At 30.6% G+C, this 15,292-nt stretch overlaps 1 protein-coding gene and 1 long non-coding RNA gene across 3 annotated transcripts; one reads left to right on the plus strand and one right to left on the minus strand.

Moving 5' to 3' along the window:
• Window positions 1-534: 534 nt before the first annotated feature.
• LOC120195871 (UDP-arabinose 4-epimerase 1-like) lies at window positions 535-4,723 on the minus strand. 2 transcript variants are annotated; one of them, XM_039197808.1, is made up of 5 exons: window positions 4,592-4,723; window positions 4,107-4,231; window positions 3,529-3,640; window positions 3,313-3,420; window positions 535-545 (listed from the first exon to the last, which is right to left on the minus strand). In XM_039197808.1, exons 1-4 carry the CDS (start codon window positions 4,650-4,652, stop codon window positions 3,332-3,334), a joined length of 387 nt encoding a protein of 128 aa, XP_039053739.1. In that variant the 5' UTR covers window positions 4,653-4,723; the 3' UTR covers window positions 535-545; window positions 3,313-3,331. The 2 variants fall into 2 exon arrangements, with proteins under 2 accessions (XP_039053739.1, XP_039053738.1); XM_039197807.1 differs by lacking the exon at window positions 535-545 and having other exon boundaries at window positions 3,311-3,420.
• Window positions 4,724-11,015: 6,292 nt separating this feature from the next.
• On the plus strand, window positions 11,016-12,692 carry LOC120195874. Its single transcript, XR_005523121.1, has 3 exons — window positions 11,016-11,206; window positions 11,798-12,005; window positions 12,118-12,692. It is a non-coding gene; the product is annotated as an uncharacterized LOC120195874 (long non-coding RNA).
• Window positions 12,693-15,292: the final 2,600 nt, after the last annotated feature.

Raw genomic sequence — 15,292 nt, forward strand, 5'->3', positions numbered from 1 at the left:
CTTAATTTTTACGAACACGTATCAAACCACTTCAGTGACAACAAAATTTAGGAAAACCTAACGGGTGATCATTAAATTATGATCAAAATTGATTTTAATCATTAATATTTTCATTTGATTAAAAATATTATCCAAATTTTTAAATGATTCAATTAGGTCATATTCCGTAAATTTTAACAGAGATGATGATGTGTTCATTAATAAAATGGCATAATTATTTATTTAATCCTCAATACTTACGTATTATATCAATTTAATTTTAATTTTAATTTAATTTAAAACATTAACCCTCCAATCCGAAGATGCCATTTGTCAACATATTATTATGACATATTTCCAAGTGACATGCGTCACCACACTATTGAAGAATTATTTTTAATTAAATTTGATATTTTAATTAAATAATTTTATCCATCTTTTAAAAGGAAAATAAATTTTGATTGTGCTGCCAAGATCACTATTATTGTGACATATTTTAAAGTGGCACGTGTCACCATATTATTAGACAATTGTTATTAATATTTTAATTAAATAATTTTATCCACCTTTGTAAAGGAAAAGAAATTTTGATTGTGCCACCGGGGGTTTCTAACTAGGGACAATTGGTTCCCTTAAGTAAACCTTAACCATTGAGCTAACTACTACATATGTTATTGTATTGCAAACTCTTATATATATTGTGTTTTCTATTATTGCACACAAACGCAAACACACACACGTGTATATATATATAATTTTTGAAACAAATCTACTAAATAAATTATATTTTTCTCACATATATATAATTATAGATAATACAAGATTTATAAATAAAAAAGAGTTTAATATTTTTATATTTTCATAAATATTTTTAAATAATTATATATGAATTATATTAAAAAATAAAATTATATTAAAGATTCATTAAAGAATTCAAAGTCACAGAAACAACTTAAATCATAAAATAAATTTATTATATGAATCTTAATTATTTATTTTCAAATTAAAAAAAATATTTATCATTTGCTTTATATTTATAATTTAAAAAAAATAATTGTGAAGAAGAAAAAGTTAATTTAATTTGAAAATATAAAAATATTAAAATCTTTTTTATTTATAATAATTATATATGTGTGTGTGAAAAATATAATTTATTTAGTAGATTTGTTTCAACAATTATATATATATATATATGTCTGGAAACACAATCACCATTTTATTTCCTTTACAAGATGGTGACACGTGTCATCACTTGGTTGATAGATAAAATTATTAAATTAAATTAAAATTATTGTGTAAGTATTAAGGAATAAATATATAATTATACTATTTTTATTAACGGACACGTCATCACCTCTGTTAAAAATTAACAGGAAGTGGTCTGATTGAACCATTTAAAAAGTTGGATTAAAATAAATTTTAATCATAATTTGATGGTCATCAGTGTAATTTACTCGAAAAATTATTTTTTATTTTATGATACTCCGAATTCAAGCACCGTAAATATAAAACAGGTGAACGTTCAATAATAAACGTTTAAAAGCATATTTTTAAACATATTTTACATCTTATTACTAAAAAAATCTTGATTTTACAAATGATAAATTAAATAATATTATTTTATTTATTTTTATATAAGGATATGAATTCTATGATGTTTGGTGACCCAAAATTAAACTTACTTGACCCAAAAGAAATGGGTATGGTTAAGTATATGCAAAGTGTCCAACGTTATTAACTTAAATATATCCAATTAAAAATATTTTTTCATTCTAACACCATTTGAAAATTATTTTTTAGTTTAATATAATTTTTAATCACGCAAAATAAAAGTGTATCTTGTAGGACATATTTTCTACCTACATGATAATAATATATGATGGTACTGGACTGAAATGAAAAAAAATAAGGATAAAAAATTATATATGAATTTCATCTAAAAATAAATAAACATATTTAGTCAATGCCACTTAACTCAAATCTCACATTATATATATATATATATTAGTTTTCAAGTATTTAAATATAACTTTTTAAATATGTATTTATTGAGTGATTAAACATGAGACTAATACACGTGTATCACTATTTTCGCCCGACTCGTACTCGTACTCATATAATTATTTGTCTTCTATACATTTCACGCACATTTATTTTTTAACCAAATTCGTATAATTTTTTCATATTTGTTGTCTTTATATATATATATATATATATATATATATATTCAACTCAACATCGAGAGTTTTAATCCTTTTGTGCCATGTAAACAAAAGACGCTATTTACATAAAGCGTCTTCCATGTAAGAAAGTACATTTCATTTACGTTCACAAAAAATATCAAATTAAAAAACAATTTAAAAAGAGTATTGGATTAAAAATATTTTTAAATGAGATATATTTAAAGTAAAAAAAAAAACCCAACTTTACATTCTTGACAATGTAATCAACCAATGCTAACTAAAATTTTGACTTGGCTGGAAACAAAACAGTTCTGCGTATACACTGGCTTGGATGGAGTTTATATCATCAATCGGTTAAACACGGACTTAGCTTACCTTCTCACTTCCCACCACTACACCATTATTTTGTTATGTTTAGGGATGGTGACTCGTGCGAATATATCTAAATTTAAATGTTTTTGATTATTTATTATTCACGTTAAATTTGAATGTTATTTTTCGTTACACTAAATGATTATAAAGTAGTATTGTTCTAAATACTCTCAATCATTTAACAATAAACGATAAATCACCTTGTTGCAGCCGTTGGTGCTCAAACCTGTGATCTCTAAAAAAGATATTGATTCTTTCAATCACTAAGGTAAGTTGGTTTGTGTCGTTAACATTCGAATTTAATAATTTTTATAATTTAAATAACTGAGGATTCAACAAAACAATTTTTTTATCCTTAAATATTTAAATATTTTTATGATAATTTGATTTAGAGAATAATATTATATTACTTTCAAATTTAAATTATAATTTTTTATTGATATACTATGTTAATTACAAGTGGTAGTATTTGTTATATAGACTCTTAACCAGGGCCGGTCCTGATATTTTAAGGGCCTAGGCAAAATAAGAATAAGGCCTTAAAAAATAATTTAAAATTCAAGAATAAATTTCGGTAAACGTCAAACAATTTTTTCATTAAAAATTATACGAGTATATCATATTACATTAACCAACATTATTTTCCAAATCTATAAAGACATCGCAACTTTTCACTCAATTTAAAAAAGCCTTAAAGTTATACACCATCCATGTTTCAAAGCCTTATAGTGATCATTTTAAAAAAGAATATTCATGATAAATTTCAATACAAGGACACAGCTTTTGCATCACCGAGATCAGCATAAATGAATTGAAGCCTTCCGGGTTCTGGAAATAAGTCTTGTAGAACCTTGACGGCACCTATGTTTCCACGTGAAAGATTGTCCTACAAAAGAGGTAAATTCTTCCTTGTAAAACCCAGACCAATCATGCATAAGCTGTGAGAAGATTACAAAAAAGAATGATAGTTCCATATCCTAAACTACAAACATACCACAATAGTTACACGGTATGACCCTCAGAAGTCGTAAAGCAGCATGTGAACCAATATAGCCAGCACCGCCAGTTACAAGAACATGAGTTACGCCTTCTTCGTGTTTGGAAAACTGAAAAGATAGAAGTCAATAAATGTCGGAAGTTGAAAAATACATAACTAAAAATGGTCATTGCTACGGAAACAACAGATGATGATATTAACCATAGGCAAAGGGCAAATGGAACATCCATAATCAAGTGAACATCTTGATTAAACTAAGCCAACAGCAAGCAATAATGAAGTCTAACAAAAATGACATAGGGTCCTTCTATACTTATAGTTAGAACCCCAGAAATATGTTCATACATAAACTATGTAAAGTGAAAACAATAGCGAAGTTAAAATAATTGTTGATTAATGTTCAATTACCAAAGCTAAATAAATATCTGCGTGATAAACATTCGGAACAATCTTTTTATAACTGATGTTCTACAGAAAACAAATAGTCGGAACCATTATCAACCGCTCTTGCGCATTTTAAATTCAGCATTACAGAATAGAGAAGTAAAAAAAGATAGATAGAACCAAGAAGCTACCTGACTTGGAGTACCAAACGTAGGGGATTGCTTGAGCATAATAATGCACAAGGCTGTAAGGGTTGCAGCCATAAGGATTTTTCCTACAAAATTGCTCTTCCTTTTGGGATCATGATATTCCATGCCTACATGCAAAACACAAACAACCATTGTAAATCAGAGAACCTTTTCCCTATCTTTAAATCGTTATAAATGCATTAAGGTGCAACCAAGTCAACTCAACCATGTCTTAAACTGTAGACACAACAAAATACACTTTTTCTACACTCAGTAACAAATTGCTACAAAGATATTGAAAGTAAAGGGTAAACTGTAAATGAAATGAAGTTGTTATCTTTTCCTCACCTCCTTTTTCAAGATTTAAACTTTCTAAATGAAAACTACATGAATAAGTCTCATGACAACGACATTAACAACAACAACTGTCGAAATCATAAATATAAATGAAGAGAAATTGGGTTGGAATTGAAGAAGAGAGATGTTACCAGCAAAAGGCATAGATCTGGTAGACCTTTGCTGGCTTCTTCCTCTAGCAAAATTTAGCATCTGAAAAAAAGCTTCCTAGAACTTGTCTTAAGCTGACAACAACATGAACTTACGCCTCAATTTCAGTAATCAACCAAACACCCTTACTTGGGAATGCTGTTCTGGCAAAACTGCAGTAAAAAGTAAAACAAAAACAACAATTTCTATCACATTTCTGAAATATTATGAGATCCATAAACCAAAAGAAGAAAAAGGTTAAAAATATTCAATATATGGGCACCTCCACCCACTGAATAAAACAACAAAACCCACCGAAAATGACGATATGCAAAAATATTAATCCAAATAAAAACAGATAAATTGATAATCAATCATTTTATTCTAATTTTATTGATCATTAACAAATCCAGAGAGGAAAACCAAGTAAGGAACCCAAATGACCCATAAAAACAAGAAATGAAAAATACCCATCAACAGAGTTCGATCGTTCTCAAAAAGAGCAAGGGAATTCAAAGTCGTCACAAAAAGGTAAATGAAGAAAAAAAACCCAGCTTTAATGGAAGAACAACAAAGAAAAATGAATGGAATTTACCTGAAAATAGAAATCAAAGAACATAAACATGGGTTGAAGGTGGCCAAAAAAATACCAAATGAATAAATTGAGAACCGATCTAATATCACATATATAATAAATACATGCAAATGTACAAGTCAATAATTTTTTCAAGAATGGGCTCTTCAAAACAATTGACGTTTAAATACCCTAACAGTCACCGGTGTTCGAACACAAAGATAACAATCATCATTTTAATCATTAAGATAATTTGGTTTGTATATTTAAATTTTTGTTCTAAATGTATATTTAAAGAGTTTAATCACTAAGTTAATTCGATGTAAATTATTTAAATAATATTAATTTGACTAGTTTTTTCTAACATAAATTAAATGATTTTAATGGCTAGAAGATTTATTATTATCTCTCGAGATCCCTGTTTGAGCACTATATACTATTTTATACTCATTTTAAATTTATAAAAAAAGATATCGCAAGTCAATTTATAACTCATGCTTAATTATGTAGGAAATTTTATTTTCAAATGATTTATTTAAACTACATAGTCTATATAAGCACTTGTGTGTTTGTTCACATTATTAAATTATTTGTTTCTAGATATTAATCGTTTTATAAAGATAGAAGATAGCATATATTTGTTTCATTTTTTTATATTGCATAGAATAATGTTTTGAGTTTTTTATAATATTTTCAATAATTTTCTAGATATTAATCGTTTTTATGATTTTCTCTCTCTCTTTAAATTTGTGGGTTCAATATCAGTAGAAGTAAAATTCTATTTTTCATCCCTTAAATAGTACTTATTCAAAAAAAATTATCATAATAAAAAAAAAAATCAATGAAACTACCTAGGTGATTAAACGGAATACTATTTTTTTCTAAAGATCTCGAATTCAAGCAGCTATGTTTGCATGGTATGTATATGTATATGTTGTCAATGATTAAGAGAGCTTACAAATAAATATTATCTTGTAATTACTCCAAACTATAAAAAAATTCATGAGATATTTTTTTTATTTCAATTTATATCATATTGTACATATTTATTATGATATTTAAATTTACTTTTAAATGTATTTAAATAAAATATAAATTATTAATTATTTAAAATAATGAAAATTAAATATATTTATAATTAATTATTTAAATGTTCGGGTGGAGCCCAATAATGTATCTAGTTTTTTACTATTTTTAGAATTATTTGCGTGATTCTTATTTTAAATTGATATTTAAACTCTTGAGTATTTCAATTTCATCTATAGACTATGAATATAATTCTAAATTATCATCGATTTTTCTAATATTTTAGATTCATCATCAAATTATGACCCTCATTCTAAATTAATGTGCAAACTTTAAAATATTCCAACAATGTCCCCCAAAATCATTCAAAAATTTGGGGGTGAAATTGGAACAATAAAAAATTTGGAGACTAATATAGAGTGGGTGTCATATTTTGGGATTGATTTTAGAATACTAAAAAGTTTGGGGACCTTAATGAGAGTCATAGTTTAGGATTGGAGTTTGAAATTCAAAAGTGTAGAAACTAATTTAAAATAAAAGTTATGATATGGGGATGTTTAAAGCAATTAACTCTATTTTGTCAATACTAAAAATTAAAGGGAATTTTGAACCGATTGTCAAGTATGGGACTTCACCTAGACCCAGACCCAGACCCAGTATGGTTGGCTTATGGAATTATTGGAGTTTGTGGAATTGTACTTTTGTGCCCTAGACTTTTAGGCACCTCTTGTCTGCTACTTATTGGATGAAATTACCAGCCATGAATGATGCTGTACCATCAAACTTCCCAAAACCACCCTCCTGTCCTGGTTTCTCAAAACCACTCTCTTTCTACGTTTGTGGGTTGGGGTGGGGTCCGCCTGATTTTTTATTTATTTTTATCCATTAATTTTGAATTTTTGTATACACAATAACTTAAACATAAGATTTTATTTAAATAATATCAAATTATTTATCACTTGAATGAATTATGTTAATATTTAATTTTAAAATTTTATAATAAATAGGGCCAGCTGGAATTAGTCAAATCAATAATCTTTTTTGATCCTTGTGCATTACTCTTCCAATGGATGTTTTCAGTGCCTTCATCTGGTAGATAAAGGATAATGAGATTGATCGCCCAACCACCAAGCGCTTATGTTCCCACCTTCTCTATTGCATGAACACACATCATTTGCATCCATTAATTACCCCACTTTTATTCTGAAGATCTGAAAAATCAACCAACCTGGGATTTAAGGCCTTTCCCTTTGAAACATCTTCTCAAATCGATCCATCATGGTTCACTGCTATTATGGTCACTGCTATTGCGGAAGATGCCATCGTCGCACCTCAGCTCCTCTGCCGTACACGGTTCTGCTGTTCTTGGCGCTGGCATTGATGCTTCTTGCCTTGTCATCTTTAATCAAATTTGAGATCGATATGGAAAGCGCCGAGGCTAGTATGAATTGGGTTGTTTTGATCGCAGTTTTGGCAATTTTACTCGTTGTTCGATGGTTGTCGGCCGATTCTTGCCGGCGTCCTCGCTACTGCGTTTGTGGAAAATGTTTCACAATGAAGTATTGCTACTGAATCTTCCTTTTCTCATCCCTGGTTTGTCTAATAATCATATGTTATTTGCTCTGTTTATGAGTTCCAATGTCTTTGATGAACCGAATTCACTATCTGTGTGTATATATAAGCTTCTTCTTCAGTTCACTTCTTGAACAAATTTTTGCATCTTCAGATTAAACCAGTTTCCTTTCCATTCAAGACTGGTCAAATCCTTGGGATGAAATGAAGTGTTGTTATGAAACCAGAGTGCCTTATATATTGTGTTTTCTATTATTTCACACAAATATATATATATATATAATTGTTGAAACAAATCTACCAAATAAATTATATTTTAACATATATAATTATAGGTAATACAAGATTTATAAATAAAAATGAGTTTAATATTTTTATATTTTCAAATTAAATTAATTTTTTCATAATTTTTTAAAAATAATTATATATGAATTATATTAAAAATTCATTAGAGAATTTAAAGTCACATAAACAACTTAAATCACAAAATAAATTTATAATATGAATCTTAACTATTTGTTTTCAATTTTTTTTAAAAAAAAATTATTTCTCATTTGCTTTATATTTATAATTTTTTAAAAATAATTGTGAAAAATAAAAAATTATATTTATTATCAAATTGAACATCGGTGGTCAAAATGAGTTTCGACCATAATTTGATAGTCATCCGTGTAGTTTTCCCTTTATTTTATCTTTTTATTGAAATCCTGTTTCGTCACGTTATCTTAACATAAGATCCTGCCTACGCTACTAAATACGAAGTTGAAACCAAAATCCCTATGTTTCGATCTTTTTCTATCACGTACTGATTTCATACAAGGATGTGTTGCTGATAGCAGATATTCTAGACCTTGAAGGTTCTTTTCCCCTGGATTTTGGTACGTCTTCTAATTATTGTCCAATTCTTCCTGATCTTGCAATCCCAATATGCTGCTCTTCAGTTAAAGGATAACGATCTCCACTTGTTTTCTATCGGATTTTAACATAGTGGCTTTACATGGCCATCCATGTTCATGGTTTACCCATAAATCCATAGCAATTCATAATTGGTGAATACAATATGAGTTGTACATGTTTAAAAGTCGAATTATTTATTTAATTTAATATTTTAAAAAATTAAGTCAAATTATTATCTAATAATGAAAATATATACAAGTACAAAATCTGCTCGGTTCGTTGATATTATTATAGGGTATTCTTTTTCCTCCATTTAGGTATAAGAAGATTTTTTAATAAGGTTATTGTTGATGTCATCTTCGGTATGTATCGTTTTGATCAAATAAATACCCGTTTCGAAAAATATATAGCGACTAGTATATATATTTTTTATTAACACAACCTAATTTGATAAAAAAATAATTGATAGAAAATCAATGCTCTCAAATGTTAAAATTCAACATTGGAGATGATAGGTTGGGAGGGTATATATATATATATAAATAGAGAGCCAAGGTTTCCCAAATTAAGAAGCAAATTGGAATTTAAAATAAATTTTAGGATAATAAAAACACTATACTTTAGAAACTCGGTTGATTAAGTTCTGCTGATCCTGGCTTTGACATCAATATTTCTCGGAATATCATGGTACCTCAACTATGACTCTCTCCTGGAAACAGCTGAACAGCAGCTGAGTTGGGTGCTTTTCGCCACACCGGTTGTGATCATACTCTTGGCTCGCTGGCTGTCGTCTATCGATACTGACGATATGTTTCTTTTTGGTTCATCGCCGTGGGAACGACGTAGCCAGACTCACCGTCTTCCTTCGGAGGTAGGCCTGTAAATGAACTGAACGTTCAGCGAACCGTTCATGAACCGTGCGGCGGGAAGTTCGTTTATGTGCGTTTATTTATTAAATGAACGAACATGAACAATATTTTTTGTTCGTTTAATTAAATGAACGAACATGAACATAGGTCTCGTTCGTTCATTTACGTTCGTGAACGTTCGGTTATGTTCGTTCGGTTATGTTCGTTTATGTTTGTTCGATTATGTTCGTTTATGTTCATTCATTTATGTTTAACCCAATCTTCTTAAATCAATTTTGGTGACCAATTTGTAAGTATCTTAAAAATATTAATTAATATGATATTCTGATGACCAACTCCATAATTAATCCAATTTTATTTGGAGACTAAATCCAATATGTTAACCTGTGAGGCACCTCGCACCTATTTTCATTTCCCCCTTTTTTTCCCAAACCCTAGTGTTCACTAGAGAGTGGAGACGATCGCTGAAAGCTTCAAAACAAGTTATATATAGTGCAATATGAAGTTTTACATGTTTGTTTTCATCTCTTTCTCTGTTTTATTTTGGCTTAATAGTTGATATGTAAAGTTATTGCAGGTATCTTCACATCTAAAACTCAAGAAAACATCATACTTCTTTCTAGAAATAGATGGGAATATAAAGATAACAATCGGAAGTATACGAGCATCAGTAAAGAGAAAATATATAGAATTTACCAGAAAACAAAACAAAGGTTTCTATGCCATTTCTGAAAAAGAGTGTAATAGGAGAAAATGATTGTTCATATGTAATCATGGACCACTAAGATAAATGTTATAGCGTTAAATTAAAGTTGTGTGAATCATTTAATATCTTTAAAAGATCGATCGAAATATTTGATATCTTCAAACATTTCATCACTGCTAATCAACTCTTACGCTATTTATCACTGTAGATTTGGTTGATTTGCATTGTCGACTATTTTTCATGAAAGAACAATGGAAGGTAGGGTCTCCAACGTTTATGTTCGTTTATGTTCGTGTTCATTTATGTTCGTGTTCGTTTATGTTCGTGTTCGTTTATGTTCGTTTATTTATTAAATGAACGAACATGAACAAATTATATTCCTTAATAAACGAACATGAACAAAAAAAATTTTGTTCGTTTATGTTCGTGTTCGTTTATGTTCGTCTATTTATTAAATGAACGAACATGAACATACCTCCGTTCGTGTGCGTTCGGTTCGTTTACAGGCCTATTCGGAGGGTAGCTCACCTTGGACCGTGGCTGCCTTCATTGTGGTGGTGTTGATTTTGGTTCGGTATCAGTCAGTCTTTAGTGAGGGTTGGACGGTATGATTATGATATATACTTTATGTAGATACATGGAAAAAAATACTAGTTGTGGATTCTTTTTAGTAAACTGTAACATCCCAATCATCGGGTAGTGACCATAATGTAAGAATTATTAACTCAGTGGTTGAATTAAAACAATTTTATAAATTCAATGATTTATGAATGGAATTTCTGTGTAGGGTTGATTGAAATTTTGGATGAGTGGAAAGGGCATTATGGTCTTTTTATGTTAAAGGATAATTATCTCCCTTTTTAAGGGATAAGCACGTGGAAAGTGGAAAGTGGAAAGTGGAAAGTGGAAAGTGAAAAAATTGAAACCTTTTCTTGCTCTCTTCTTCTTCTTGTCGTAAACTCCGTTAGCAAAGGTAAATTTTTGTAAATATGATGGTTTCTTCAATTTTTGGGTTGGTATTGAAAGTTTGGGTGTTATATAAGTTTAAGGAAGACTTGAATAAGATTAAAACAACAAGAGGAATAAATTAGAAATGAATTTGTAAAATGGGTGTTAAGAGGATTATTGATATAGTGTAGTTTTTGGAGTTCTACAGCTAATTTGAAAGTTCAATAAAGAAACATCTTTTTTTTTAAGTAATAGGATCATCGATATCAGACAGCGGAAAGAGTAACCAAAATTTTATATCACACTCCAACATTACAAGAGTTTAAAACACTTTAAGATTATAGCATCTACACATGTCATGTCCTCGAAAGCAAGTCGAACTCTTACAAACCATCTCCAAAATAATGAAACATCAAATGGTGATTGTTGTTCACTCCCAAGGCTCAAAAGAATTGTTGCAAAATTTTCTGGTTGCTAATCTATATTCATATTGTGAGGAACAAAAAGTCGATGTGAAATTATCTGTTATTGTCTGTGCAGTGTTCTAAATTCTAAACTTGATTTATTAATTACCTGTTGGTGGATTTTTCTTTTTATATCCTTTTTGGGAGAACAGGACCAAGCAATTGCTATTGTCACGGAATTATGTGAAAGTAACAGATTGAAGCAGACACATTCCGAGGTCCAGCAAGTGTGTCTCCTACTGCTTCAAACAATGGAGATGGCCTTGTACTTGGAACTCTGTGTCTTGCAGATTTGTGGAACAAAACCTATGCTAGGACGAGTGGAGGACGTTTCAAAGGAAGTCAAACTATTGACGAAAGGTAATATCATGTTGCTAACATTTTCCTAAGAATAAGGAAACAATTTTTTCTGGAATCATAAACGAACTCCCGCCCCTTTTTTTTGGTTTTTGTATTTGTTTCTGGTTTCCAGCTACGGAGGGGCATGCTTTCCTCAAAGGATCAATGAAGACCCTGAATCAGATAATATCACTCGTCTATCCTGGATTGCTATAACCAAGATGTGTACAGCTGACATTCCCAATGATGTAGTGGATCTTTGTAGGCTTTCAGAATGAGAATCTGTGAGCTCTGTAGATATTCCCGAATGTTGCGGTGATGATGATGATATGCAAGTCTTTATATGCTTAGTATTCTGTTTTTTATACATACACTCTTATGTGATGTCTTTTTCTCACGGCCATTCTTTCTTGATTTCTGACTCCGTGGTGATGATAAAGATGCTCCCCCAGTCATCTTCAATTGTTGTGATTTTAATTATACTTTGATTTTTGTAGTTGAGGTCGACTGCACCCTGCCTCAAAGCGTATAAAATTAGAGGTGTCTATAAAACGGTGTGCATCGGGTGGATGCTTATCCTGAGTAGGATATGGATTTATCAGATTCGCCCTTCAACAAAAATCTGGCCATGGGGTCTTCTTCTTTTAGCTGGTGCTAATTGAATGTGATTTTCCGCTTACATTATGAATTTGTAATGCTGAGAACTGTGATGACCATTATATTTATGTGTAGACGGTGGCTACGAAGCATTTTGAATCTATATCTACACCTACCTCTACGATTGTTTTTTCTCTTGGGTGATTACACCGTCACCCCCATTTTCTTCTCGCTCATATTTTAATCATTGATTTTGAAATTTTCAATTTACTTATTGAACTTTTAAACTACTACTGTTTTTATCACTCTTGAATGGTATGGATTATTTTAATATTATTTTTACTATGATGTATTTTATTAGTTTTTCTACCATATAAGAAAAATAAAATTAAAACCCTAATTCATACCCTCAATAATCCCACTCTACATCACCCACCCATCGGTGGCAATGATCACCCTCAACAATCCTACCCTCATCGGCTGTTGTAACCACCTATGGAAAGGATTGTAGGGTCCCATCTTTTAATCCTTAAATTTCACAATGAAATGCAGCCCGGAGGAAGTATAGAACTTGTCCTGGGAGCAGGTAAACGCACGTGTGGCAAATGTGAGTTTACATTTGTTTGGGTGCCAGTTCCCAGGCTTTTGCAAATACAGGAGCTCTCGCCACTTGTGTCAATAATTTCCCCGAAAACAGGGTAGTGATTTAGGCCTTTTGAAATCTTATGTCGGTTAAAGGGGTGCAATATCGACTCAGTTGTACTATGCTTTTTATATCAATGGCTCTTATTTTGTTAATTGTTTGGCTTCCTGCTGTGTTTTTTTTCTCCCAACGATGCCGATCATAAAAACCGTCCGACGACAAACTAGTGGGTAAACACCATCAAGTGGGTGATTATGGGCCGTCGATAGGTGGGCGAGGTCGACGAGGGTAAGATTGTAGAGGGGGTGGAATATGATTTGTGATTTAGGGTTCAAAATATGATTTAGGTTTAAATTTTATTTTTTTAATCTTGTGATAAAAAATAATAAAATATATAATGTCAAATAAAATTTGTAATAAAATAATCTATGTCATTCGAAAGTGATCAAAATAGAAGTAATTTAAAAGTTCAAGAGTGAATTAAAATATTTTAAACTTTAATGATTAAAATAAAAACGAAAAGATAGTCGAGTGATGAATGGTTCATTTTTGTTTTAAATTAATAAGATTTGAATCATGTTTTTGGTCCATTTTTTTTCACAATGTGAAGAAATCTCCCTCCAACCACGTTAAAGACAAGAAAATATGGTGTATGTTGTTGGTTTTTTGCAAATATCCCACATTGGTTTTGTATAAGGAGGAGGGGAAATTCTTTTGTTATAAATAGAGTCCTCCTCCTCCTTAGTTTAGCATCCCACAAATATAAGTCTTCTTCTATATTAAAGGCTATTTGTATTCTTTCTTTCTTTCTCTTTGTAACATTTTCTCTACTAGTGAAATATTATTTTAGTAGTGTTCGAGGAGGTAGGCATAATTTTGGCCTAACCTCGTTAAATTTTGGTGCTCTCTTTATGTCTATTTAATAGCTATTGTCGGGTATAGTTATTGTTAATTATTGTCCTATTAAAATTACTTGTCTTGGTAGTTCTGTCTAAGGAAAGTGGATTTTAAGAGGGACCATTGTGACCCCTCCTCTTTCCTGGGAATCTACCTTGGGGTGATTTTTAGTACAATCGTTTTCACACTAGTCACCTAGATAATAGTTTTCAAGGTGAATTTGTTATTATTGGTGGAAACTAACCCGAATTCCACAACAATTGATATCAGAGCTCTTGGTTTATTTTAGTATGCTCTGTGGTTGCGGCTTAGACTGATCTTCCACATCATAAAATATTTCCTTGGGATAATTTGCATTTCGCATTGACAACTATTAAATAGAATTTGTAGCAGAAATGGCAGACGCAACAAAAACATCCACATCGTCGTCAACAGCTGTGACAAATGTTATATTTGCAGTGGAGATTTTTGACGGCACCAGTCATTTCGACATGTGGCAAAGTGAGGTTCTAGATGCCCTATTTCAGCAGGGTCTAGACATTGCTATTGAAGGAGAGAAACCAGATGATGTTGAGGAGAAAGAATGAAAGAGGATCAATAGATTGTCATGTGGTACTATTCGATCGTGTCTTTCTAGAGAGCATAAGTATGCATTTTCTAAGGAAACTTCTGCAAGTAAAAAATGGAAGGCACTGGAGGAGAAATTTTTGAAGAAAAGTGGTCAGAACAAACTCTATATGAAAAAGAGATTGTTATGCTTCAACTATGTACCAGGTACCACTATGAATGATCACATTACTATCTTTAATCAGCTGGTGATTGATCTGATGAATATGGACGTGACTTTTGAAGACGAAGATCTGGCTCTGATGTTGATAGGATCACTTCCTGATGAGTTTGAGTATCTTGAAACTACTCTACTTCATGGGAAAGTTGATGTGTCTCTCAGTGAAGTAATTGCTGCCTTGTATAGTTATGAATTGAGAAAGAAAGACAAACAAGAAAACACAAGTGTCGAAGCAGAAACTCTTGTTGTTAGAGGTCGTTCGAAGAGTCAGAATAAACGAAGGAGAGGGAGATCAAAGTCAAAGTCCATATTGAGCAAAGATGAATGTGCCTTTTGTCGAGAAAAATGGCACTGAAGAAAGAATATCTCAGGCTAAAGAACAAA

The sequence above is a fragment of the Hibiscus syriacus genome, unplaced genomic scaffold (assembly GCF_006381635.1).
Source record: "Hibiscus syriacus cultivar Baekdansim isolate YM2019G1 unplaced genomic scaffold, ASM638163v2 tig00117021_pilon, whole genome shotgun sequence".
Taxonomy (NCBI): Eukaryota; Viridiplantae; Streptophyta; class Magnoliopsida; order Malvales; family Malvaceae; genus Hibiscus; species Hibiscus syriacus.

Coding starts and splice junctions, on each gene's coding strand:
- LOC120195871 (XM_039197808.1), bottom strand. CDS start 4,652: ATGCTAAATTTTGCTAGAGGAAGAAGCCAGCAAAGGTCTACCAGATCT. Junction 3,641..4,106: donor CGTTTGGTACTCCAAGTCAG/GTAGCTTCTTGG, acceptor CTATCTTTTCAG/TTTTCCAAACACGAAGAAGG. Junction 3,421..3,528: donor CATACCGTGTAACTATTGTG/GTATGTTTGTAG, acceptor CCTCTTTTGTAG/GACAATCTTTCACGTGGAAA.